General features: G+C 58.2%; 2 protein-coding genes across 3 annotated transcripts; both read left to right on the forward strand.

Annotated features, from left to right (window-relative positions):
- The first annotated feature begins 305 nt into the window (after nt 1–305).
- Nucleotides 306–11,814, forward strand: KRT42 (keratin 42). 2 transcript variants are annotated; one of them, XM_038547350.1, is made up of 10 exons: nt 306–551; nt 3,840–3,933; nt 4,578–5,120; nt 7,397–7,479; nt 7,607–7,763; nt 8,897–9,058; nt 9,659–9,784; nt 10,046–10,266; nt 11,332–11,381; nt 11,505–11,814. In XM_038547350.1, the coding sequence occupies exons 2-10, from the start codon at nt 3,895–3,897 to the stop codon at nt 11,600–11,602; spliced, it is 1,479 nt and encodes a 492-aa protein (XP_038403278.1). In that variant the 5' UTR covers nt 306–551; nt 3,840–3,894; the 3' UTR covers nt 11,603–11,814. The 2 variants fall into 2 exon arrangements, with proteins under 2 accessions (XP_038403278.1, XP_038403279.1); XM_038547351.1 differs by having other exon boundaries at nt 311–551; nt 4,930–5,120.
- Nucleotides 11,815–12,375: 561 nt separating this feature from the next.
- KRT17 (keratin 17) lies at nt 12,376–18,770 on the forward strand. The gene is made up of 9 exons (XM_038547353.1): nt 12,376–12,484; nt 13,408–14,187; nt 15,236–15,318; nt 15,700–15,856; nt 16,480–16,641; nt 17,227–17,352; nt 17,445–17,665; nt 17,762–17,787; nt 18,566–18,770. The coding sequence occupies exons 2-9, from the start codon at nt 13,756–13,758 to the stop codon at nt 18,658–18,660; spliced, it is 1,302 nt and encodes a 433-aa protein (XP_038403281.1). The 5' UTR covers nt 12,376–12,484; nt 13,408–13,755; the 3' UTR covers nt 18,661–18,770.
- Nucleotides 18,771–25,059: the final 6,289 nt, after the last annotated feature.

The raw sequence follows: 25,059 nt of genomic DNA on the forward strand, positions 1-25,059 counted from the left end.
GAGCAACTGGCCAGTCGGGGGAAGAACAGAGTGGGCAGGTGGGGCAGGGCCTGAGGGTCTGGGAAGGCAGGGAAGGAGCCTGGACAGGTCCCTTCAGGATCTGACTTCTCTTCCCTCAGATTCTAGGGCCACCTCAGCCAGTTTGTAAGATAAAATGGGGAGAGGGTGTGAGCCCCAGGCCTGAAAGGGGAACCCAAGAGGCTGCTGCCCTCAGGCCAGGGAAGGTGGGGTTAGAAAGAGGGAGGGAGAAGAGGAGAGAGGGACAGGGAGGGAGGAATGGGAAGGAGGAGGGTGAGAAGGGCAGAGGAGAGAAGTCGGTCCTGTCAGGCTGGAGCCTTCTAGGCTGTGGGAAGCAGCAAGAGTTCCCACACATGCCTCCCTCAGGCCCAGACTTCCTCTCCACCCATTCCCGCTGGTTCCCTGCCCTCCTCCCTTGCCCTGTCTTCCTACCTGGGTCCTGTCTGGACCCCTAAGGGCTCTGGGTCCTTTTGGGGGAGGGGCCCCGGACAGCTGATGTGGCTCTCCTGGAACGGTGCGGTGTTCTGGGCGCTGTAAGTACCCTATGCGTTGGGTCCCCCCCAGGCTGATGGTTCCTGGAAACCAGTCAGAGGGAGGTGGCTGAGTCTGTTGTCCCTGAGGAGAGCGTACTCAGAGGCCCCTGATGTGTAAAGGGACACTGGGGGACCCCTGCCTCCAACTCCCCTAACTGGGAGGAGACTCAGGAGTCCCAAGAATGTTCCATACTCCCACAGCCCCTGGAGTGGAGGGGAGAGGCTCTCTTTGGAGCTCCACAAAAGTCCTCAGTGGGTGGATCTGGGTGGGGTGGGCCTTGGGCCTCAGGACAGAGGCTGAGGAAATGGTAGAGGAAGAGGAGGCTTCCACCTGAGGGCAGGTGTGGCTGGGCATGGAGGCCCTTCTGAGGGCATGCTGGCCAGGCAGGGGACCCGTGGGCTCCTTCATGGCCCTGCTGCTCCCATCCCAGGCAAGGTTCCCACACAGGAGGGGTGAGAAGGGCTCAGGGTCTGTGGTATGTGGAAAGGAGCAGATAGGTACCTAGTAGCAGGTGTCTGCGGGTAGCATCAAGCTCTTTGGGACCCCTGAAGGATTTAGGGCCCTTTCCTCCTCAGTTCAGCCAAGGTCCCAGTGGGGAGCCCCCCCGCCCCCCCCCAGACTCCTGGGCCTCTCACTTCCTCCACCTTACCTGATATGGACCCTTTCCCTCGGTGGAGAGTGAGAGATAGCCATGTGTTTCCTCTCTGGGCCCGTCTCCACCCCAGTCATGGTCCAGCAAGCACTTTAGAGCTCCTGCCTTGTCCAGGCTGTGCCCCGGGTTCTGGGTGGGGTGGGGGGTGGGCACTGTCCTAGGGGGTGACAGTTAATGCCTGGGGGGTGAGCCGTAGAGCCAAGGTCAGCTGGGATGATGTGGCATGACCTTGGTCAGTATTAATAGGCATCTATTTTTTTTTAAGATTTTATTTATTTATTCATCAGGGACACACACAGAGAGACAGAGAGAGGCAGAGACACAGGCAGAGGGAGGAGCAGGCTCCATGCAGGGAGCCCAACATGGGACTAGATCCTGGGTCTCCAGGATCACACCTTGGGCCTCAGGCGGCCCTAAATCGCTGAGCCACCCGGGCAGCCCCGGCATCTATTTTTTTTAAAAGTTTATTTGTTTATTTAAGTAATCTCTACACCCAATATGAGACTTGAACTCATGGCCCTGAGATCAGAGTTGCAGGCTCTTCCAACTGAGACAGCCAGGGGCTCCTTAACATGCATTTATTAGACATCAACTGTGTACTGGGGCCCCCAGTTACTCCACACTCTGAGCCTTCCATCAATATCACAGGGGTGATATCACAGGGGTGGTTCCAGGGACGCTCTCCCCACCCCCTGGTCCTGCTCAGATCGGAGGCAAGGCCTGTGTCTACTCCACCGGTGAGCACACTGGCTTCTCAGCAACCTCTGGAGACGAGACCCAGGGCCTGTGGGCTTAGGCAAGCCTCAGGCTGGCCTGACGGCCCTGGGGACCCTGGGGGTGATCTCAGCCACTCCCTGACTTCCTCGTCTGGTCCCCTCCCGCACTGTGCTTGACTCCCAGCAACCTCTGGGGCTGGAGCTCTTCCTCCTTTTCTTCTCATCCTCCATGTGGGCCAAGCTGCTGATGACTGCGGGGGCTGTGGGCCTGGTGCTTGGCTGCCAGGGGCCTCTCCCTGCCGGGGGTGGAAGGCAAGCCTGGGCAGGAGGCGTCATGGCCGAGAGGACCTCTGTGCAGCCCTCTGGCTGGCTCCTGTCCGACCTTCCTCCCCTCTCGCAGGGAGAGTGGGAGCTGCTGGGGCCCTGGCTCCGGGCCTGGCTCTGTTGCTAATGCCGGGCCACCCCACCTGGCCCTGCCTGCCTGCCCGCCTGCCACTCAAGTGTTGTGTGCCTCAGTTTCCTCTCAGCACTGCTGGGAAGGTGTGGCGAGGGCTATCCCTGAGCTGTGTAGGTCTCCTTGGCCAGGGATAGTCAGGTCCTGCAAAGTGTCAGGGAGGCTTCCCTGGGGTCTAACTCTGCCCTTTCACTCAGCCTGTGAGGCCTTCCTGGGTTGGGATGCCCTTGGGGGATCCGTAGATGGTGGATCTCTCTCCAAAGAGCGAGACAAAAGGCCTGGGAGTCACCAGTGTGGGGAGACAAGCCCAGACTCTGGCATGCAGTCTGATGTCAGGGGTGAGGGAGCTTGAGGGGCCCAGGTGGTGGTGATGGTAGGTGGGGCCTTGGTGATTTGGCAGGGAAGAAGGGAGGTTCATGAACTCTCTGCCCCCTGACACTGGGGCTTGAGCCTAAGATCTGGGAGCTTTGGAGGTAGGGTGAGGGCTGAGCTGTGGGCTCCAGGGAGAGGCATGCAGAGCCCCTGGCTGTGCTCCAGGTTCTGTGTGGAAGGCAGACGCTCAGCCTAGGGAGGCCTGCCTGGAGGGGACAGGTCAGTCGGCTCCTGGAAGACGGGGATCCCTGGGAGTGTGGTTCCCGTGGGGAAGGGAAGGGTCTGCTTTGCGTGTCCTCCTGTGAGAGGGCGATGGGCTGGTACAGGGCCTGTCTCTGGCCCACTCAGGTGACCCTGGGTCTTCCCGAGGTCCTGGATGGCCAGGAATTCCTCCCTGATGTCTATCCTCATGTGAGAACCCTGCTGGTCTGACCTGGCTCCTGTACCTTGGCTTCGAGCCCCCTCTCAATCCTCCCACCCTAGCCACACTGGGAGCCCCCAGAATTCACAGGCAGGGCCAGAGTAGGGTTAGGTTGGGGTTCGTCCCCTTTCTCCCAGATAGCTTGAGCTGTTCCCACTTCCCCAGAGAGGAGACATCTTCACCTGAGAGGCCCCCCCACTTTCTAAGCAAGACGTCCTTCTGGAAGTCTAGCCTCAGCACAGCAACCTGGCTTACGAGGAAACCCTGATTCCCACCCTGTCCCCGTGTGTGGGCTGAGAGCCCAGGCCACCCGCATGGGCTCCAGGTTCGCCCTCACCTGCCTGTCCCTCAGGCCCTGGGCGCCCCTGGGAGCTCCCCATTCAGACAGGCCCGGTGCAGACGCCAGTGTCCTGGCAGCACCTAAATCGTTAGCGCCGAGGAGATTAGGCTGTAATCTCTTGTTGGGCGGCGGGCGGGTGCCAGCTGCCAGGATGTGGGATGCAGCTTCCTCACTGGGGCGGCCCTTCCCTGGGGCGCCGCACACTAGCTAGGGGAGGCACCCTGCTTCTCCTCCTCCAGGGGGGCCCTCAGGAGTGGCTTTCCTTTGCTCTGGGGGCATGAACAGAAGTGGTCACCCTAACTCTCTGCTTCATTTTTTCCCTCTGGTTTCAGACCTCTGACCTCAATTTCCCTGATGGCACCGCCTCTCTAGATTCCATCAAAGACCATGGGAGACAGGAATTACCCCATTTTACAAATGAGGAAGGTGAGACTTGTAAATTGACTTCCTGGCAATTTGCATCCAAAGCTCCCTCGGGCCAGAAGAAATGTCTGTTCCGCTTAGATCCCGATCCCCCAGGCCAGGAGCTGTGTCCCCTCCCACAGCTGTGGACTCTTCAGCTGGAAGATCCCCCTCAGCCTGGGGGGCCCTCGCAGGGCCATGTTGTACCTGGGAGAGGGTGTCACCCTGAATCTCTCCACCCTCTCTCCCTGGGGCCCAGGAATGCTGGTTGGGGGGCCAGACCAGCCTCGGGGCTCCAGGCCTGTGGAGCCTTGTTCCAGGCCCCGTCTGGCTCCCAGGGCTGGGTTCTCCGGACTGCCCCCAAGAATGAGCTCAGCTGCTTAATTGTGGCTGAGGATGGAGGTTCACCCTACCCTGGGGCTGTGGCTCCAACACCACCTTTGTTTCTGAACAGACAATGGGCTGCTAAGAGGCCACCTGCCCCGGCCCAGATCAGGCAGGGGAGGGGTCCCCGGGGATGCACTCAGCATGTCCAGCCTGAGCCCCGGGCCCTGGGCGGCTGGTACCGAAGCAAATTACATGGCTGGGTTTTGGCTCTGACTTCAAGGGCCGGGGGCCCAGCCTCCCTTTAGCCTGGCTATAAAGGGCTGCCCGGGGTCTCTGTCCAGACCAGACCCTGCTCCCGACTCGTGGACACCATGGCTGCTACCACCACCAGCATCCGCCAGTTCTCAACCTCCGGCTCCGTCAAGGGCCTGTGCGGGCCCGGAGGGGGCTTCTCTCCGATGTCCTCAGTTCGTGTAGGGGGCGCCTGCAGGGCCCCCAGCCTCCTGGGAGTCGGCAGCTGTGGCACCATGTCGGTCACCTCGTCCCGCTTCTCGGCGGGCTTGGGGGGTGGCTACGGTGGCGGCTACACCTGCAGCCTGGGTGGGGGCTTCGGCTCTGGCTTCGGCTCCGGCTTTGGAGCGGGCTTCGGCGTGGGCTTCGGCTCCGGCTTCAGCTCCTCGGACGCCCTGCTAGGGGGCAGCGAGAAGGAGACCATGCAGAACCTCAACGACCGCCTGGCCTCCTACCTGGACAAGGTGCGCGCCCTGGAGGAGGCCAACGCCGACCTGGAGGTGAAGATCCATGACTGGTACAAGAAGCAGGGGCCCGGGCCCGCCCGCGACTACAGCCACTTTTTCAAGACCATCGAGGAGCTGCGGAACAAGGTGTGTGGGCCAGGCAGTTCCCTGCCCTCTGCCCTCTGTCCTTACTTAGTGCCCTCCTCAACTTTGGACCTTTTGGTACATTTCTTCTCTGCCCTGGGTCTTCATTCATTCATTCACTCTTACTCGCTCAGGAACCCAGCCCTGTGCCAAGGTGCCAAACCTGGAGGGCATCCCATGCAGGGAGACTGGAGTTCTCCCTTTGTGGGGGGGGAAGTATTTGTGGGTGAGTGATGGAGGAGTGGGTGGGGAAGGCTTCAGAGCTTTGAAGGCAGCAGACGGCATTCCTGGTACAGAGAACACTGTGGGCTCAGGCACAGAGGTGGGGGAGTTTGGTGTGGCTGCTGGGAGATGAAGCCGGCCGTCTCCTTCTCACTATTCCATTCGTCTCTGGTTGTGGCTCTCTGCCTGTCCCACCTCCTCCAGGGAGCCCTCCTGAATGGGTGGCACTTGCTTTCTATCCCCAGATCTTGAGGTCCCTTCAACATTCTGTGGTTCAGTCAATGCCCTGTTCACTGCGCTGGTTTCACGGAGTCTGGCATATTCTCACAGCTGGTTTCACTGTGGGTCATCCTCAGTCTCTCCGTGATGGTGACTCTGAGGGTCCCAGAGGGAAGGAGCTATGTATTCCTACTCAGACTGGAAGCTCCCAAGGGCAGGAATTACTCTAAGTCCGAAGGAGAACACAACACATGCCCACATGCTCATGACCTCTGAGAACATGGCCTTGGGCTTCTGTGCATGAGGCATCTGGGTCTTCTACACAGGCCTTGCCCTTGGAGGGTCCTCGGGGGGCTGTAGCCCCCAGAGGTATGTGAGACCTCAAAGAAATGTGGAGCTGTTTAGGGGAGGCCACGCTGGGGCCTGCTGTCTTCTGGTGGAAAACCAGGTCTGGTGCTGCCCTGTGAGGGGCTTTGCCCGTTCCTGCCCGGGACCTCAGCCAGGAAGGGAATTCCTGCAATTGCCCCCTGGAAGCCGAGCTAGTGGGAGTGCCAGATCAGATAATGGGCTTGGTCTGGGCAGTGGGGAACCCAGGGGAGCCCTGGTGAGTCAACGTTCCAAGCTTTGGGGTCAGCCAGCTCCTCACCACCAACCCCCAGTGCACCACATCAGGCCTCTGCCCTTCTGAGTCATTGCATCCCTCGGGGGTTTGCACAAGGGCCCCTTGCTAGGCCCAATCAGCCTCCTGAGCAGGGAAGTGACTGGGAGGCCGGTCTGTAGGCCACCGAGGCCAGGGATGGGTAACAAACTGGCCCTTGGGCTTGCTCTAGAAATAGGGCCTGACCCAGGGTCACTTCACAGGGCCCTCAAGGGGGCTCAGAGGCCCAGAATGAGGCTATTGCGGCTGCTTTTCCCTGCTGGGGCTGTCTCCTCTTATATGGTTCTGTGTGTCTGCCTGGAGCCTTAAAAACATCCAGAGGTTTCCTAGCTCGTCTGCCACCTCCACGGAGTTCCTCCTCTCTCCTGCCTCTGGGTGGCATTTGGGGGCCTTCGTGTCCTCCCACCCACATGGCACTTGAGTAGACCCTCTCTAGGCATTTCTCACAAAAACAATGACAGTAGTAGTAATAATACCCAACCCTCTGCTCCCTCCAGAGCCCATTCCCTGTTCTCATTTAAACCTCTGAGATGATCCTGCGGGGGGGGGGGGGGGGGGGGGGGGGGTGGGGGGGTGGGGGGGGAAGGAAACTTTGTTAAAGGCTTGAGGTGGGGCTGGTCATAATCTTATAAATAAATAAATGAATAATTTAATTGCTTAATTAAACTAATGTTTCCTGGGGGCTGACTGTGGGCCAAGTACTTTGCTCAAGGCTAGGGATTCTGAAGAGAATGACCTTGACCTCCTGGAGCTCAGAGTCCATTGGAGGAAATAACCAAATAACTCATGGAAAAGTCACAGTTGTGAGAAGTGTTGTGAAAGAGATGGGCAGGGAGGAGGTGTGACTGGAAGGAGGGATCCAGAGTCAAGGAGCGCTTCCTGGAGGAGGTGGCAACTGAGCCTTGAGGTCAATTTAGTTGGGGAGGAGAGTGTGAAGTCCATGCAGCTTGGCCAGTAGAGGGGTGAATATGTGTGGGTCTATCTCCTGGCCTTATGATTACCTGTGGCTAGGCTTTGTGCCCCCATCATTCTGGGAGCCCTCCAGCAGGGTGCTCAGAGGGGGAGACTGCAAGGAAGGACCCTCACCTCCTCTGTCTGGTCTACTCTCCAAAGGGCTGCAAGGAGGGCATTGCAGGGCTTTCCCATAGTGCTTGTTTATCTAGCCCACTATGCCCCCCAGATCCTGGCGGCCACCATTGACAACGCTAGCCTGGTGCTACAAATCGACAACGCCCGCCTGGCAGCTGATGACTTCCGCACCAAGTGAGTCTGGGCCTCCAGGTCTGCCCCTGGGGCCTGGTGGTGGGTCTGTCTCTGCACATCAGAGCTCTCTGTGTGTACAAGGGGGTGTCCTGGGGTACTCCTTGGCTCATGCCTCCACCCTTTCCAGGTATGAGACAGAGCTGAACCTGCGCATGAGCGTGGAGGCTGACACCAATGGCCTGCGCCGGGTGCTGGACGAGCTGACCTTGGCCAGAGCTGATCTGGAGATGCAGATCGAGAGCCTCAAGGAGGAGCTGGCTTACCTGAAGAAGAACCACGAGGAGGTGAGGCTGACCCTGGGGAATGCAGGAGAAACTCCTACAAGGAGCAAGGCTGGGATCCTCAAATCTTCTTGGGCCAGGGCCATACTCTCAATCCAGTTCCCATCTCTGGTGCGTTCCTGGTTCTGATCCTGAGAGACCCTTGGAGGGGCCTGCATGAAGCCTGGAGGGCTCTCTCCCCTCAGAGATATTTCCCTTGTCCCTTGAGGCACAGCCTCTTGAGTGGTGGCAGTTAACTATCTAATGAGCAAATCAGCCTAAGAACATGCATGCTAATTACTCTAATTAATTGTAATAGTGATAGTCATAACAACAACCAAAATCTGCTCAGCACATTACAAGTGATTCATGGCAATTATCTCAGCTGATCCAGTGGCGCTGGGGGTAGGGAGCTCTGTCCTCCCTTTACTGGTGAAGAAACAAGCTCAGAGAGGTTCAGAGATTTATCCAAAGCCACACAGGTCTACCTGACCCATATCCACACCCAGGCCACCACTTTGCCCCCTCTCCCACCTCCCTTTTTCAGAGGGTCTTGGGGCCCTGGGGACCCTAAGACTCAACCCAAGGATGGGGATCCCAGGCCCTATAGGGGGACAGCAGCTTCCTTCTCAGCTGACCTTTGGGCTGGCCTGAGATTAGGGGAACCTAATCTTAGAGTAGCAGGAACCCAGAAGATATCTCCACTTGGCTTTGAGGCTGGTCATAGGGATTGCATCCCCCCAGCAGATTAACATTTCCTAATGAGGTTTGGCTCCTCGCTGATACCAACATGGGGCTGCTTCCCCTGTGCCCATACTGTGTGGTTGGTGGTGGGGGATAAAGCAGGCAGTCAGGGTGGTGAGCAAGGCTGTCCTGGCTCATCCCCTGACATGTTGCGGAGTTGCCATCTCTCTTTGCCTCGCATACATTGGAACTGGGCAAAGTCCATCCCCGAGGACACGTTGAGGGAGATGGTCCATATTCACAACCCTGTGTGTTTGAGACAAGATCACATCTGCCTCCATCTTCAAGGGGAGGAGCCATTGAGCTGTTTGTGTCTGTCTGCCATCTGTGCCTGTCTCCCTGAGGCTGAGAAGGCAGGCCCTGGGGTCTCTCCCTCAATGGCCTTGGTGAGCTCCTGCTCTCCTCTTACCTAGGAAATGAATGCCCTGCGAGGCCAGGTGGGTGGGGATGTCAGCGTGGAGATGGACGCCGCCCCTGGTGTGGACCTGAGCCGCATCCTGAATGAGATGCGCGACCAGTATGAGAAGATGGCAGAGAAGAACCGCAAGGATGCCGAGGACTGGTTCTTTAGCAAGGTGGGTGGCCGTGGGTGAGCAAGTGTGCACATGTGTGCATGCATGTGCTGGGTGTTGGGTATGGGCTGGAAAACTTGTAGATCTACAGGCAGTCCCAGCTGGAAGGACCTTTGGAAACCAGTTGGACCTACTGCTCATGTCTGATGCATGATGTGAGGCTCAGGGAGGCCTCAGGCTCACACAAGCCATACTGCAGCTGGGGGAACAGATCCAGATCTCGTCATCCCTGTGTAGGGCTTCTCCCAGCACATTTGTAGGTGTGTGTGTGTTTGGATGAATAATTCATGCCTGTAGTAGATTCACACTGAGTAGCTACAGCGCCCAGGATGGTGACAGGCACAAAGAGAATTGAACCTGTCTTTGAGCCGTGCTCGGTAGGAGTATGGGATGCAAAGCAAGGTGCATCTGCTAAGTTCTAGGGTGGGACAGAGAGGGTGTCTGTGTGCAGCTGAGTCTGTAGCCCCACAAAGGCCAGGGAGAGGCAGGGGGTGGAGTGGGGTGGGAATTGGATCCAGCAGGTCAGGGCTCAGGGGCAGACCCTGTCCTCTGCCGCACCTCTGCAAGCCTTCTCAAGCCCCTGTGGCCCACCCTGCTTTTCAGACGGAGGAGCTGAACCGGGAGGTGGCCACCAACACCGAGGCTCTGCAGAGCAGCAGGACGGAGATCACGGAGCTCCGCCGCTCTGTGCAGAATCTGGAGATTGAGCTGCAGTCTCAGCTCAGCATGGTAGGGCCTTGACCCAACCCCCAACCCCGGCCTGTACCTGTCACCCCAGGGTGGGCTCAGCCTAGCAGACTTCCACTTGGAAAACTCGAATTCCCACCCACCCCCAGCCTGTCATTCACACTCAGTGACACGGGCCCTCACCCTGCCCCATGGCACCAGCAGTACCCATGACCCCACACCGGTGAGTCCTCCTTCTGGGTCCTTGCCCTGGAGAAGGGCCCCAGCTTGGTCTCACCCAGCCACCTCTACTCTGGCCCACAGAAAGCCTCGCTGGAGGGCAGCCTGGCGGAGACCGAGGCCCGCTATGGGGCCCAGCTGGCCCAGTTGCAGGGGCTCATTAGCAGCATCGAGCAGCAGCTGGGTGAGCTCCGCTGTGACATGGAGCGCCAGAACCAAGAGTACCAGGTCCTGCTGGATGTGAAGACGCGGCTGGAGCAGGAGATTGCCACCTACCGCCGCCTGCTGGAGGGCGAGGATGCCCAGTGAGTGGGGGCACTGGGGCACATGCTTGGTTCCGCTGGAGCCACTGCATCCAGACAGGGACATTTGTACTGAGGGGACAGCACAAATGGTGTAGGAGGTGTAGGAGGACAGGAGGTGTAGAGGTTTGCAGGAGGTGGAACTGAGAACACTGGCTGGTCCCACTGCTGAGGAACACTGAAGGCCAAATTAAAGCATCTAGACTAGATTGTGTGGAAAGTGGGGAGCCACGGAGGGATTTTGCACAGAGGAGAGTTTCTATCATCAAGATGTCTTAGAACATTCACTCTGGCTGCATCAGAGGGGCTCCAGTGGGGTCAGGGAGACCTGTCAGGAGGCTGGAGGGGGGAAGTCAGGCCAGAGCAGCCCTACTGTAAGGCAGGGGTGGAAGGCAGGGAAAGGAAGGTGGTGTGTGAAGAAGATGTGTTATAGTTAAAAACAGCAGGGCTAGCTGTCTGAGCGTGGGAGCAAGCGTGGCTCGCTGGCAGCATGCAATACATGTTGAGTGAGCACATGAAGTAGTGGAGAACGATGACCCTGGGTTTCTGGTTTTGATGACTGTGTGGTTGGTGATGCCATTATCCGGGATAAAGAGCAAGGTGGGTGGAGCTGGGCAGGTAGATCAGGGCCCTAGGGTAAAGTGGCTGAGAATGTCCTGGAGTCTCCATGCTAAGTCACCCACCCCAGCTTTTTGCTCCCTGACGATAGTGAGGTCCATGTATAGTCTAACCACAGTCCTTCCTGCTTTAATAGAGTCTATCTGTTGGGCCCTTTGGGATATGGAAAAACCACTTACTCAGCTTCTCCTTGTAAATCCATGGTTAGCCACAAAGTACCTCTGGGCCCTCTTTTGGGGTGTCCCCTTTCCTTAGTCCTGCCTACTGGGCCTTGACATTTGACCCTTGTGGTTGCTAATCTTTTCCATGTATTCTCAGCTGTGAGTTCTCTCTGGTTTGCTGGGGACCTCTCTCCCATGGTCCCAGGCCTCCCTAGCTGCTCCTCCCCCAGGGGGCCAGGCTCCGTGCCAGCACCCCTGAACTGACGGGTCCCCCTTTCCCTCCCTGCAGTCTGGCCACCCAGTACTCCTCTTCCCTGATTTCACAGCCCACCCGGGAAGGTAAGAGCCTGCCCCATCTGGCCCAGAGGGAATGGGGAGAGACTGAAGACCCTTCTGTGGTGGGGGGACTAGGGGAGGGGCTCCAGCCTGAGGTTCTCTGTGGCCCCCCTCGTCCTCCCACAGCCACAGTGACCACCCGCCAGGTGCGTACCATCATGGAAGAAGTTCAGGACGGCAAGGTGGTCTCCTCCCGCGAGCAGGTCCACCGCTCCACCCACTGAAGCTCCTTCTGACCTGTGACAGCCTGGCCTTGAGGGTCATGGGGCAGCCATTGCCTTGGGCTCCCAGCATGCTACTGCCGCACCCTGAGTGCCCATCTGGGCCACCACCCAAGAGCTGTTGCCTTTCTGTAACTGTTTCCTGCAGCCCCTCACTGAGGGGGCCTCCTGGAATTGCCCTAGTGACTGCTATTAAAGCTTTGCCTGAAGTTCAATGCCTTGTGTAATTTGGTCTGATCATTGGCTTAGGGCAGTGTGTGCTGAGGGATTGGGGAGGAGGACAGCTTGTTAAGTGTTTGGGTGCCACTTGTCAGCTGCCGGTCCATTCTGCCCACATCATCCAGGCCTGGGACTCCTGGGAAGGCAAAAGAGAAGGCAGCAGATCGAGGGCAGAGGGTTGGGAGAGCCCATCAAGCTGGGACAGTTTCCAAGAATCAGCCTGTGGGTCCCTGTGGGTCCCCATGGATTGGTCCCTAGGAGGGCCCCATAGACTTTCAGGGGAGCCACACCTGTTACAGGGAACTCCCTGCCTCAGCCTGGGGTAGGTCTGGGTTTAAGATCAGAGGGAGAGGGGCTGAACAGGGGGTTTTCCAAAGGTGTGGTCCAAGGTGTTGATGGATGAGAGGGGGTGGCAGTGGCACAGCTGCCAGCCCCGGAAACCAGCTCGTCCCGGTCAGGATGTGTGTGGGGCGGGGTTGCTCCTGTGCATGTGAGCGTGGGGGGCGTCCTGTTTGCTTTGGTGGCTTGGCAGCTCCTGGGCTGTTGGGGAATCTCTCTCAGCTGCTGGCTGGGGCTGTCTGGGCCTGTCTGGGAAGTGGAAGCCATCCGCATTCTAAGACATGAGCACATTCTATCCAGCAGGCCTGTCGGGACCCTGGGACCCAGGTGGGCAGGGAAGGGTGGGGCTGTGGGTGGCACAGGGCCAGTCTTGAAGGGCCTCATCAGGGACCTGGTGTGGGCCTCTGCGGGAGATGGGGGATGGGGGGGAATGCTGGCTGGGGGTTCCCAGGAAGACCCTCAGACAGTGTCCTCTACATTTCCAGCGGGCTCAGACTTGAGGTATATGCCCCTCACCTCACCCTGAGGCCTCTTCTGGCATAGGAGGACTAAGACGGGTGGCGGGCGACATGGCCCTCCCCGTTTTTTCCAGTCCCCTTTTACCAGGATGCTCTCCTGCCAGGCTGTCATGTCCCATCTATAGCCAAGCTCTTCTTTGCCCACCCTGGTTCAGGATACTTCCCTACAGGAGGATGGTGGGGGGAGATTAGAGAGGAAGGAGCCTGGGTCACCAGGGTTTCCAGGGATGGGGGTCAGTGTCAGAAAACCGGCCAGGTGGAATCACAGCTCCTGGAGTACTTCCTTGGTATCAGGGTTCTGCAGAGAGTGGGAGCAGTGTGCTGGGGCCCTGGGAGGAGTGGGGGTGCTGTGGAATAATGGGGACAAAGGATGCAGGAACCCTGCCAGCCCAGTTCTGCAGTTAGGTGGGGCAGTGGGGCACTGTCCCTCTCTGAGCCTCAGTTTCCTTATCTGTAAAATGGGGTGGTAAATTGAGGGTCATTGTATTGTGTGATGAGCCCAGTGGATTTAGGTCCAGTTTCCAAGGTGGGACAGGGTCTCAGTCTGTGTGTGTGTGTGTGTGTGTGTGTGTGTATGTGTGGTGGAGGAGAGCACCCTCAGGCTGGGGGCTACCTGGTTCCCCAACCAGTTTCCCCACCAGACACAGGGGCCAGGTGGGCTGAGCTGGGGTGGCAGCTGCCTGGGAGGGCCTGGTGACGGTGACGTCCTATCTCTCCTCTTCTCCGTATTAGGTCATGGGAAAGCATAGCTGGAGGGCCTGCCTGAATCACAGATGACAGGCTTGAGACCAGAGACACGCACATGCGTCTGCAGACACCCAGCACGAGGGTTCGGAGAAGGGAGGCACAGCCCCGATGGTGGGAGGGGAGGGGGCCCACAGCCACCTGGGAGCTGGCTGGCGGCCAGCAGTGATGAAAGCTCAGGGGAATGGAAACAGAGGAGCGATCCTGTTGTAATCGCTACGCCCACTTGGCGGCCTATAAAGGACGCGGGCGAGCCCCGGCAGCAGCACGCACCTTGGGTCTCCCTCCTCACCAGCCCTCTCGCTCTGTGCCTGCCTGCTGCCCGCTGCTGCCACCATGACCACCACTATCCGCCAGTTCACCTCCTCCAGCTCCATCAAGGGCTCCTCGGGGCTGGGGGGCGGCTCGTCCCGCACCTCCTGCCGGCTGTCTGGCAGCCTGGGTGCCGGCTCCTGCAGGCTGGGGTCTGCTGGGGGCCTGGGCAGTGTCCTGGGGGGCAGTGGCTATTCTAGCTGCTACAACTTCGGCTCTGGCAGTGCTTACGGTGGCAGCTTTGGAGGTGTTGATGGGCTGCTGGCGGGCGGGGAGAAGGCCACCATGCAGAACCTCAATGACCGCCTGGCCTCCTACCTGGACAAGGTGCGCGCCCTGGAGGAGGCCAATACCGAGCTGGAGGTGAAGATCCGCGACTGGTACCAGAAGCAGGCCCCGGGGCCTGCCCGCGACTACAGCCACTACTACCAGACTATTGAGGACCTGAAGAACAAGGTAGGGCCTGCTGGTGGGGCAGGGCCTGTAGGGCGTATGACTTTTCCTTCTCCATCTCCTCCCCTTGACTGTGGCCCAGAGTCAGCCTGGATGGCTGTCACAGGGTCTCAGGGAGCCTTGGTCTCAGGGAGCCCACCTTGGAGCCACTGTGTGGCATGTTCCCCTTTGAGGGGCAGCAGCTGGACCAGGGAAAAGCAGGCCTCGTGGAACTGCTTTGAGCCTTGGTTTCCCCATTGTGGGACTTACAGCCACCACCTCAGGTAATTGGATAAGATGCGTGGATGCATGTAGAGTCTGGGCTCCGGGGGCTGCTGGATACGTGGGTACTTCTCTTCTTGAAGCAAGGGGGGTATTTTGGGCCATGGTGGGGTGAAGGCAGCTAGTGAGTTCCTGATGGCACCTGCTGGAGGAGGAGGTGGAGAGAGGGGGCGGGACCTCGGAAATTCCTCTGTGTGCCTTATTTGGTGATTTTTCTGGCTTCCCCATCCCTCCCACTGCCCCCCTCAAGAATAGGACTCAGCAAACCTCTAAGGGCAGAGCTGCCTGCTGGAGTCTGGGGTTGAGGCCTAGCCAGGGTCATGACTTCTGATTTGGAACTCTTCTTTGGTGAGGGGTCCTGTAGGGCCCCTTCTGAGGGAGCCTCTTAGGCACCATCTCCCCAACTGTAAAATGAGGGGATTGTTTACCTCTCCTCCACTTTTTGGGATTCTGGGACATCTACTGCCCCAGGGACCATTCTTGTCTCCCTCGTTGGGCACTCCCGTCTGTCCACCTGTTCTGATTGAGGGCAAACCCCAGCAAGGGGGTCCATGTGGGGGGAGGCAGGGTCCGGGAGGAGGAGAGGCAAGTTTTCGCCTATCAGACTCCTGCTGGCCCCGCCTCTGCCAATAATTGCTGCCCAGTAAAGGTGAGAGGCTGGGCAGGAAAGAAGCCTTCCTGGAGAAGGCAGCCACATCCTGGCCTCCGGGCAAGAAGATCCATCTCATAACCCTGGTCCCGGCTGAGCTCCTCCCCACCAATGACCTTATCACTCTCCTGTTCTCCCCAGATCCTCACGGCCACTGTGGACAATGCCAATATCCTGCTGCAGATCGACAATGCCCGCCTGGCTGCTGATGACTTCCGTACCAAGTGAGCCCTAGCCAGTGGGCTGGGGGGAACTGGGGCACCCCTCCTCACACTAGGACCACAGTTGCTGTGGGAAGGGTCAGGAGCTGGGGGTGGAGGAGTCCACCTCTTAGTCACAGATGTGGCAAATGCAGTAAATTCTGAAGGTCACTGGGCTTAGGCAGGGAGAAGGAGGAGAGAGAGGCAGGGGGCATAAGAGAGAGAAGCAGGAAGCCAAGAGTGGTGGTGGGGCTTTGCCTTACATGGTCCTATGGCCCTGGGGCTACAGTTTGGTTCCACTCCACCCCTCTGCCCCTATCAACCCTCACAAGCTCTTAGAGCCTTGGCCAGGACATGGACCTGCACCACCAAGCATCAAGACTAAGTCTCTGGTTCCTTTTGCAGGTTTGAGACGGAGCAGGCTCTGCGGGTGAGCGTGGAGGCTGACACCAACGGCCTGCGCAGGGTGCTGGATGAGCTGACCCTGTCCAGAGCTGACCTGGAGATGCAGATTGAGAACCTCAAGGAGGAGCTGGCTTACCTGCGGAAGAACCATGAGGAGGTGAGGTGGTAGGGCAGCAGGTCATAGAGGCTGCAGGGGGTCACAGGACTCTGGGGCTTTGCCAAGCCTGAGACCATGGGAAGAGCACAGAGCAGGTGCTCCAGGGCTGTTGCCTTATGGGGCTGCCCTGTCTGCGGAGCCATGATCCCCATGTAAGGTAGCCTCCTCCAAGTACCATCTTGCTTACCTGCTTCTGGGGATCCTCCCAGCGTCTGCAGAGGCCTCTTCTGCCCATCCTGGCCTCCCTCATGAGGACAAGGGATAGGTGAGGAGGTCTCTTTGCTTCAACTCAAGCCTTTGAACCTGGACCCTATGTGGGAATTTGGGAATTAGAGGGGATATTTTAAGGGTACAGGCCTAAAAATTAGATTTTATCTTTGGAGAACCCTTGGTCTAATGGAGGAGACATAGAATCTGTCCTCAGGGAACCCCCAGTCTGATGGTAGGGACAGAGCCCATACAGAGCAGATGAACAAGAGTCAGCGGGAGGGGCAGAGGGTAGAGGATAGGCAGAATGAAGGAGAGCTCCTTGGGAGGGGTCTGGAGAGCTTGCCTGGGAAGGTTTGGAAGTAAGAGATCAGGACAGGCCGAGTGCCCACACCCACAACCCTCTCCCCCCACAGGAGATGAATGCCCTGCGAGGCCAGGTGGGTGGTGAGATCAACGTGGAGATGGATGCAGCCCCCGGTGTGGACCTGAGCCGCATCCTGTCTGAGATGCGTGACCAGTACGAGAAAATGGCAGAGAAGAACCGCAAGGACGCCGAGGACTGGTTCTTCAGCAAGGTAGAGGCTGCAGCAGGCCAGAGGCCTCTCCCAGGGGGTGGGGAGCAAAGACCGAGTCCTGGCTTATGCCTAGTACCTGGCATCTTGGGGTGCTCTATCCTCAGTGAGCCACATGGATCCCAGGGGACCAGGGTCACCCATTGCATCAATAGGCTAGGAGCTTGGCCAGAGTTGGGATCTAGGGGTGGGAGGAGAGCCCCCCGCAGGAATAAAGACCCCAAGAGCTTCCAACTTTTCACGAGGTCAGGAACTGGCAGCAGGGGACTGGTTGATATCTTGGCTGGTCCTCAAGTTGCCTATTTTAGGGCCTTCTACTTGGAGGGACTAAAGATAAAGCTTCACATCATTTCAAAGGTTTCTCTCATTTCTGGAAGTGGGATGCCGGTGAGAAGGCACTGCTCCTACAGTCAAGTTTGGGAAGGGGCCCAGGGGAGGTCAGGAAGGTGATCACATCCAGGGGAGTTATGTGGAGTGAGGAGAGACTGGGATGCCCATTTGGGCCGAGCATATGGAGACCATGGGGGTCATCTGACTCAGAGAAGAGATCCCAAGCTAATGCTGCACTGTCCTGTGTCCTGTCTGCAGACAGAGGAGCTGAACCGCGAGGTGGCCACCAACAGCGAGCTGGTACAGAGCGGTAAGAGTGAGATTTCCGAACTCCGGCGCACTGTGCAGGCCTTGGAGATTGAGCTGCAGTCCCAGCTCAGCATGGTAGGGGAGCTGCTAAGCCTGGGGCACATCTGGGACCCTGGAGGGGGCACTGAGCATCCTTGGTGACCCCTGGTCCTCCTGCCTTCCTGCAGAAAGCATCCCTGGAAGGTAGCCTGGCTGAGACAGAGAACCGCTACTGCGTGCAGCTGTCCCAGATCCAGGGGCTGATCGGCAGTGTGGAGGAGCAGCTGGCCCAACTGCGCTGTGAGATGGAGCAGCAGAACCAGGAGTACAAGATCCTGCTGGATGTGAAGACAAGACTGGAGCAGGAGATCGCCACCTACCGCCGCCTGCTGGAGGGCGAGGACGCCCAGTGAGTTGGGGGTCAGGAGCCAGGGCTGTGGACCTGGGGTAGGGGTGGAAATCTCAGACCCAAATCTAATCTCCTCTCTGTTTTTTTTCCCCCCAGCCTGACTCAGTACAAGCCCAAAGAACGTAAGGATCTCGGTAGCTGAGGGTGGGGGTGCATGGGGCTGGCAACCCATCTGCATATTGTTAGGGAGGATTCCCAGGAGCTCCAGGAAATGATGGTTGATCCTTAGCAGGGGTGGGGGAAAGGACCTGTTAGGGTCCAGGGGGTTGATATTCAGGGGAATCAGATGAGGGGGCAGGACAGAGAGATGGTCCTTACCTAGAGATCCTAATCTGATGTGGAAGATGTGGTCCTAGCTCTGGAGACTCTCTTCCGACGGGGAGATTAGGGATGTGGTCTCATGGTCTTTGTTCTTGAGACCCTACAGATGCACAAAGGCAGCCTTGTCCCTGGGGTCTCTAGTCTGATGGGAGAAAGGGACATGTTCCTTGTCCTCCAGACCCTGGTCTGATGGGGAAGATAAGATCCTGGCCCTGGGTATCTAATCTAATGAGGGTGATGTGGATCTGGTTCTTGTCTTGGAGATCCCAGTCTGGTGATGGGGGAGACCAGAGACAGACTCCATTGGGAAGTGTCCAACCTCACAGAGGGACACAGTGGGTCAGGATCATACCACCCATCTGGGCGGCTGGATTCACACAGGCGCAACAGCACAGGGATGGGATGGAAGAGGGAGTGGCAAGAGCAGGAGGGACACAGGTCTGGATGTGGTATTGAGAGGCGAGTAGAGGCATGGACAGCAAGCAGCGGCGGAGAAAACAGCTGGTTCCACCCGGGGGGCTGGGGGCTGAGCCAGGGTCTCCTGGCCCCTGCCCACCTCCAAGTGTCTGTCTCGTACAGCCGTGACCACCCGCCAGGTGCGCACCATCGTGGAAGAAGTCCAGGACGGCAAGGTCATCTCCTCCCGGGAGCAGGTGCACCAGACCACCCGCTGAGAGCTCTGCCTTCCTGGTCAGCCGCTCAGAGTTCCCCTGCAGCCTCAGCTCCTGGCTTCGGTCCCTTTCCCATACCCCTCCGCCTGACCAATAAAGCTTGTTGACTCAGATATGGAATGTGTCCTGATTATGGCCACTGAGGTGGGCCCTAGCGAGCAATGGGTAAACTGGGGGAAATGAGGGCAGGAGAGGAGTCTGTGGACACAGACTATTGTTGACTTGGAGGTTAAGCGTCATCTAGGATCGTGGTAAAGAGTAGGTCTGGGCAGAGCTTGGGGAACCATTTGTATCTCCTAAGGGTCAGTGATCCTTGGGACAGTGGTCCAGGCAATACCAGAACCAGGGTGGGGCCAGCATATCTGGGAAGGTCTCGGGTGACCTCTTCTTGCCCGGTAAGGAGGTCCATTACCTTGGGCAGTGTGGCTTTGCCTTGCTGAACTTCATTTCCTCATCTATAAATGGCCGAGGAGATGTCAGGTGGGAGCCGGAGTCCTAAAGGATGACACATCCAGTCAATTGCTCTGAGAGGGGGCAGGGGATGGGCAAGGATGGGAGTCAGGATCCTCCTGGAAAAGGCACGAGCATAGGGAAGGTGAGGAGGCAGGCTGGGTGGTTAGGGCTCAAGTTCCTTTGTGAGTCTCAGGAATCCCCCCAAGGGAATTTGGGGGCTTCCAGGGGTACTTCTATTTCCTCACTCCAGGACTATGGGTTGCAGACTCTGCTTCTAGAGAAGGCTGTGGGCCTCGGCAGGTGTGGGAGAAAGGGTGGGACTTACCTCAGGGATATTTCCTCAAATGGTCAGCCCGTTGTTCAGGATGGGGTGGAAAGGGGGCTGTGCCAGGGTAGGGCAGGGAGAAGCACCGCCTCCCTGGTAGCCTGGGAGAGGGGAAGGTGGGAGGAGCAGTCCTGCCCTAGCCACTCCCAGGACCCTCTGGGCCCCAGCCCTTTTCACTCTGGTGTCAGGCAATGGGCCAGTTGAGGAGGAGCCCCAATACCTGGAAGTCTTCCTTTGAGTAAATCTGGAAGCCACAGAGCAGGGCGAGCCTTCCCGGTTTTCTTCAGGAAATGAGGGTGGGTGGAAGGGGTTAATGAGAGGAAGGGCGCTCCCACCCCAATTCACTGACAGGTCAGGCTTCTGTTGTGGAATCAGACTAGGGCCCTCCTGGTGCCGGAGACTGAAGGTGGGGATCAGACCCTCATATGGGCCAGAGCCGCGAGACCTGGCGGGGTGCAGGGCTCGGGACTAGTGGTGGTTAGAGCATGGTCTATGAGGTGTCCAGGTGGGTGTGGGACTTTGGACAGGTCCCAGGCCTGCTCTGGACCTCAGAGACTTCAGTAACTGGGGAGGGAGATGAGCCCAGCTGATGGTCCTTCCAGCCCTGATCCCGGCGCGATGAGGACAGTGAGTTCCTTGCCTTTGGCAGGGACTGCTGGCTGGAGTCCAGAGCCCGTGTCTCAGAGGCAGCTGCAGTCACTCAGGGCAGCCTGGGAGTGTGGACTCCGCTCGGCCAGCAGCTGGCGTCTCCCACCTGCCTGAGCAGCAGTAAAGGATGGAGGGCAGGGGGAGGCACTGTACCCACCAGGCCCCACTGCATTTCCAGCTACAACCAGAAGAACCAGCCCTGGGTTGAGGATGGCTCATTGAGAGAGTGATCTCATTTGTCGGAATGACAGTCCCAGGAAGTGGGGAGGGCCTGGGAAGAGGTGCCCCATTGTGTGGATAGGGACACTGAGGTTCCAAGGAACAGTGACTCAGCCCTTGTCTGGGTTGTGCTGGGAAGAGGAGATGAGAGTCTCACCTCCTGCTCTGCCCCTGGCTCTTAGGCAGGGGCCTTCTCTCTCTGCGGATTCTGGGGGCCCACCCCTACTGATGGCGTTAGTGAGGAGGGGTCACAGCGTGGGCGTGGCCAAAGATAGCTGGGACTTGGCTCTTCTGCCCAGGAAGAAGGTCCTGCCCACAAAGTGAGTGGGTGGGTGGCTCAGGAGGCCAGATGGAGAGAAGGCAGGTGCGGAGAGCTGGGCCAGTAGAGGCAGAGGTTGCCTGCTAAGGATGGGAGTCCCCAGGGGGTGGTCCTGGGCCCAGAGAGGGGAAGCCCCACTCTTTCCAAGAGTGCTCAACCCACACCTGGGTAGGTAGAGCCACAGGATGGTGTAGTGACTGGGGGCTGAGACCTGTGGTCCCTTTGGGGATGGTGTAGGGGAATTTTGGTGGCTGGAATTTTTTTGTCCAGGCACCCCAAGCCAACCCAGGTTGCTGGGGATGTGTGCCTGTGGCCAGACTGGGGGACCCAGCTGTGGGACTCCACGGTTCATCCATATCCACCCATTAGCCTGCACAAAATATTTCACCTCCATCAGGGAACCGGTCTATAACCGCCCTTGGCACTGCTTTACCCGCTCTCATGTGATGGACACACACACCTGATTTCCAGGCCCAGGCCAGGCCCAGCAGTAGCCAGGCCCTGTGACTCTTTCTCTGCCATGCCCACACCCTGAAAGTGTGACCAGGCAGTGCTTTCCATAAGGAGACCAGGCGGCGGTAACCCTCTGTCCATGACATGGCATCACTCTGCGCTTCTGCACTGGCCCTGGGGGGAAGGAGGAGACACATGCCCTGGCCTGGCGGGACCCTGCAGGACCCAGTTTAGAGGTGGTGGGCACAGTGCTGAAGCTGACAGTACTCCTTCAGTCCTTATGCAGTGCGGTGGGGGTGGGGGTAGGAGGTTGAGGAGAACAGAGGGACTGGAGCCACCAGGCGCAGAACAAGGCTCTAACTGAACTTGATCTGGTTCTGCTGAGGGCCCCTGGGTGGTGCAGACCAGCATGATGGGCTGTGATAGTCCCCACCCTTGGAAAGGGGGCAGGAAACACACGTGAAATGAGAGGACCACCTGCCATCTGGCACTCACAGATTCACCCAGAGCCTGGGACCAATAGTGGGGCCAGAGCCCGGGCTGGGGACACCTGTTCATCCCCAGTGAGCCTGCCCCCTCCCTGCAGGCCCCCCGCACTCCATAGTGGCTTGGCCACACAGCATTGGGGTGGTTTATAAGTATGCCCCGAGGGCTTCTCTGTCTGGTTCTTTGTATCTGAGTGTCCAGTCCAGATCTAGCTCCTGCTTGCCTGACCCCAGGCCACTCTGTCCTGGCTCCATCGGGGATCTTCTCTTTCTTTACCCTGCCCTGAAGCCTGTGGTTCGGACTGCCACTGGGGGCTGGGGCCCTGCAACAGCCCCCTCTCACCCTTCAGTCTCCTTAGGGTCTCCCTACCTTTCCTTCCTCCCCCAGGCTGCCTCCTGCCTCCCAGCCTGGCTGGTCACCAGAATTTCCTGGGAGCTCATAAAATGTCCCTACGACCAGGCTTGTCCTGGGCTATGCTGAGACTGTGGGTCAGAGCAGGTCGGGAATCTGTATGAAGATCCTGGTGATCAGTCAGGTTGGGGAATCACTGCAAGTTGAGGCATGCCAATAATATTTCCCAGCCAACTCAGGTATGAGATGACCTCATACCTGAGATGGGGCGGGTGAAGGAGCAAAGAAAGAGGCCCCGGGTTGGGGGAAGGAAGCCACTGCCTGGAGGGATGCCAGTTTGGTGGGACTCTGTGCCCTGTGCCCACAGACCTAGCGATCCCAACTCTCAGCAACCTTGGGCAGGTTTGCCTCGCTGGCATGGAATAAATGTCCCCTGCTCTTCTCTGTCGGTTCAGATCTTCTGAGGCCCAGCTGGAGCCTCTCCTGATTACTCCCTCCTTTACTGCTGAGGCTCAGGGTCGGGTAATGCTCACCCAGCTGCATTCCTTGGGCCAAGCACCCCAGGGTTTCTTGCCACGTGGTGCCATATTCCAGGCCTTAGCTTTCTCTCTGGGATCAAATGGTAGGTTCCAAGGTCAGAGACTGTGTCATCATCTTCCCCACCTCCCATGCACCGGGTGCTGGGCACACGGTGGTGGGTGCTTGGTCTGCTGTATTGCCTGAGTGGTTGGATGGGTTGGTCGGTAACTTCCTGTAGCTTCTCAGCCTCAGAGATGTGCAGCCATCAGTGTGGGGCCTGTGCATGAGGCCACTCCGACTCCAGGAATGATGGCAAGGGGCAGAGCTCCAGTCAGAAGGGAGGGAGGTGGAGAGCATGCCGAGGCAGGGGAAGAGGAGCTCCCAGAGACCCCTGGGAGAGTCTGTGTGAACCTCAGGAACTGCACTGGAGCTGGGTTCAAGTTTCTGCTCCTCTGTTTCTGTACTCATCAACCTGGGACAAGTCTTTCTCTATCTCTGCTTGGTGGCCTTTGGCGGCCTCAAATGTGATTTTTAGTTCTGATGAGTCAGTCTGTAGTTGGACTGAAATCCAGACCCATCTGGACACCAGAGATGGCAGGGGTTTTGTTCAAGATTCTAGGACCCATTTTTGGGGGTTAGGAGAGGGGAGCATTGGGTCCTGTCTCCCAAGCCTGACCCTGAAGGTGTGTGTTGGGCGCCAGCTCTGCTCAGACCTCTGGGCCCTGTTCCTACAAGCTGAGTGACTGACAGGGTGCGATGTGGCAGCAATAAAGTTCTGGTTATGCTGAGACAGAATTTCCTGTCCCTAGGTTCCAGTAGTATCACCCAGCAGTGCTCAGGCTGGGACAAGCCCTCTCTGGGCTCCTCTCAGGGCCACAGAGACACTTCACAGCAAGGACCGTGGCCAGCTCAGGGCACCCCGAGGAAGCTCCTGTTTGGGGGTTTAGATCCCCTCTAGCCCTCAGGCCCAGGTCATGCCCACTGTGGACAGAGCTCATTTCAGGCACTGTGGGGAGGTAGAAGAGAAGAGACGTACTGGTCCCAGCCTGCAAGGCATCATGGGAAAGTGGAGACGTCCTGAGCCCAGGGTTCCAGTCTTGCCTCCACAATTTGAAACTGAGTGACTTTGGGCAAACCACCCCCTCACTCTGGTTCTCCCTCTCTCCTTCCCAGTTCACAGGGTTTATTCAAGACAATTATGCATGTTGGTGATACATGGATAAGGTGGTTCAGGATGGTGGGAAGGGCTCCGACTGGGCCAGCAGATAGGAAGGGGTTCAAGCCTCATCTCGCTGCTTGGCTGGGGTCCCACTTAACCTACCAGTTCCCCTGTCTGTGAACCTGTAGCAGGAATATTGGCCCTCACAGAATTGTGTGGCACACATACAGCATTGTATCCAATACCCAAGCATGGCAGGTGACAAGAGAGGTCACCTTCCCCCCCCCCTTGACTGAATGAATGAAGCTGCCAAGCGCAGTCCAGCATCTGGGGACACTCGAAAGAAAACTTGAGAACAGAGCCCTGGATACAGTGTGGGAACTTAGAGGGCTGTGGTGGGGTCAGAGGTCACACATGGCAGTAGTGGCAGGATGGAGACTCCTTCCCACCCCAGTTTATGGTGGGTGTCCATGATTAGGTAGGGATATGCACTGGGGGTGGGCTGCTCAAAAGGCAGGAGTGTTGGGGTACAGAGGAAAGGGCAAGGTTGTGGGAGGGAAGTGCCAGAGTGCAGAGGTAGGTGTGGGGAGGCAGGTAAGGGGGCAGCTGGCTGCAGAGGAAGGATGAGGAAGCTGAGGGGCAGAGCCACCACTGGAGAGGCACAAATGGGGTCCTGTGTACATGTTCCTCTGTGGCATGTCCTCCCCTTTTACAGATGAGAAAACCGAGGCCCAGAGGGGCTAAAGGGTTGGCTGCTATGCTACATAGCTTGTAAGGGGCAGCGTGGGGAGCTGTCACCTATCTGGCCCAATGGTACACGCCTGAGTGACTGACTGGTACACAACACTTCTGAGGACCTGGGGTCTCAAAGGCAGCCTCTGAAGCTGGGATTGGATCCAATTAGGGAAAGAGAATCAGAGGATTTTTAGAACAAGAAAGGATTCTAAGATCACCCAGTCCAACCTTTGTCACTTTGCCGAGGGAAATCAGAAGCCCAGAGAGGGGAAGCAAGGGGCCTCGGGTCACGCAGCGAGCAAAGCAGAGCGAGACCATGAATCCAGCTCTGCTGTCCTGAGTCGGGCAGGTAGGATCCCCACAGCACATCCCGAGACAGCCCCAGGCTGGCTGTCCCGTGGGGCAGGGAGTCCTTCATGGGCTGACTCACTGCCTGGGGACGCAGGCGCCACAGAGCTGCTGGTGCCAAGGCCCCGCTGGCCCCTGAGGCTCCAGGAACAAGAGCCCGATTCCTGCCGCCCAGCCTGAGTCATGACCGACTCGCGTTTGTGTGTTTTTCTCTCGGCCCCACACCCCCAGAGCTGGGTGGGAACTCCAAGCAGCACCCAGCAAAGTGAGTCGACCCCGGGCTGAATAATCCTGATCCGGAGTGGGGAGTTGGACGGGACCTGGCGTGATGAAATCCAGAGGGGAGCCCGCAAGTCAGCAGATGGGAGGCCCCGCCTGCCCTGGTGC

Source organism: Canis lupus, chromosome 9, assembly GCF_011100685.1.
Source record: "Canis lupus familiaris isolate Mischka breed German Shepherd chromosome 9, alternate assembly UU_Cfam_GSD_1.0, whole genome shotgun sequence".
NCBI classification, from domain to species: Eukaryota; Metazoa; Chordata; class Mammalia; order Carnivora; family Canidae; genus Canis; species Canis lupus.

Bases quoted from the DNA above. Each gene is read 5' to 3' on its own strand.
- KRT42 (XM_038547350.1), top strand. From the start codon at position 3,895: ATGGGAGACAGGAATTACCCCATTTTACAAATGAGGAAG. The intron at 9,059-9,658 runs GTGGGTGGCCGT...CCTGCTTTTCAG, and splicing joins AGGACTGGTTCTTTAGCAAG to ACGGAGGAGCTGAACCGGGA. The intron at 9,785-10,045 runs GTAGGGCCTTGA...TCTGGCCCACAG, and splicing joins TGCAGTCTCAGCTCAGCATG to AAAGCCTCGCTGGAGGGCAG.
- KRT17 (XM_038547353.1), top strand. From the start codon at position 13,756: ATGACCACCACTATCCGCCAGTTCACCTCCTCCAGCTCCATCAAGGGC. The intron at 14,188-15,235 runs GTAGGGCCTGCT...TGTTCTCCCCAG, and splicing joins TTGAGGACCTGAAGAACAAG to ATCCTCACGGCCACTGTGGA. The intron at 17,353-17,444 runs GTAGGGGAGCTG...GCCTTCCTGCAG, and splicing joins TGCAGTCCCAGCTCAGCATG to AAAGCATCCCTGGAAGGTAG.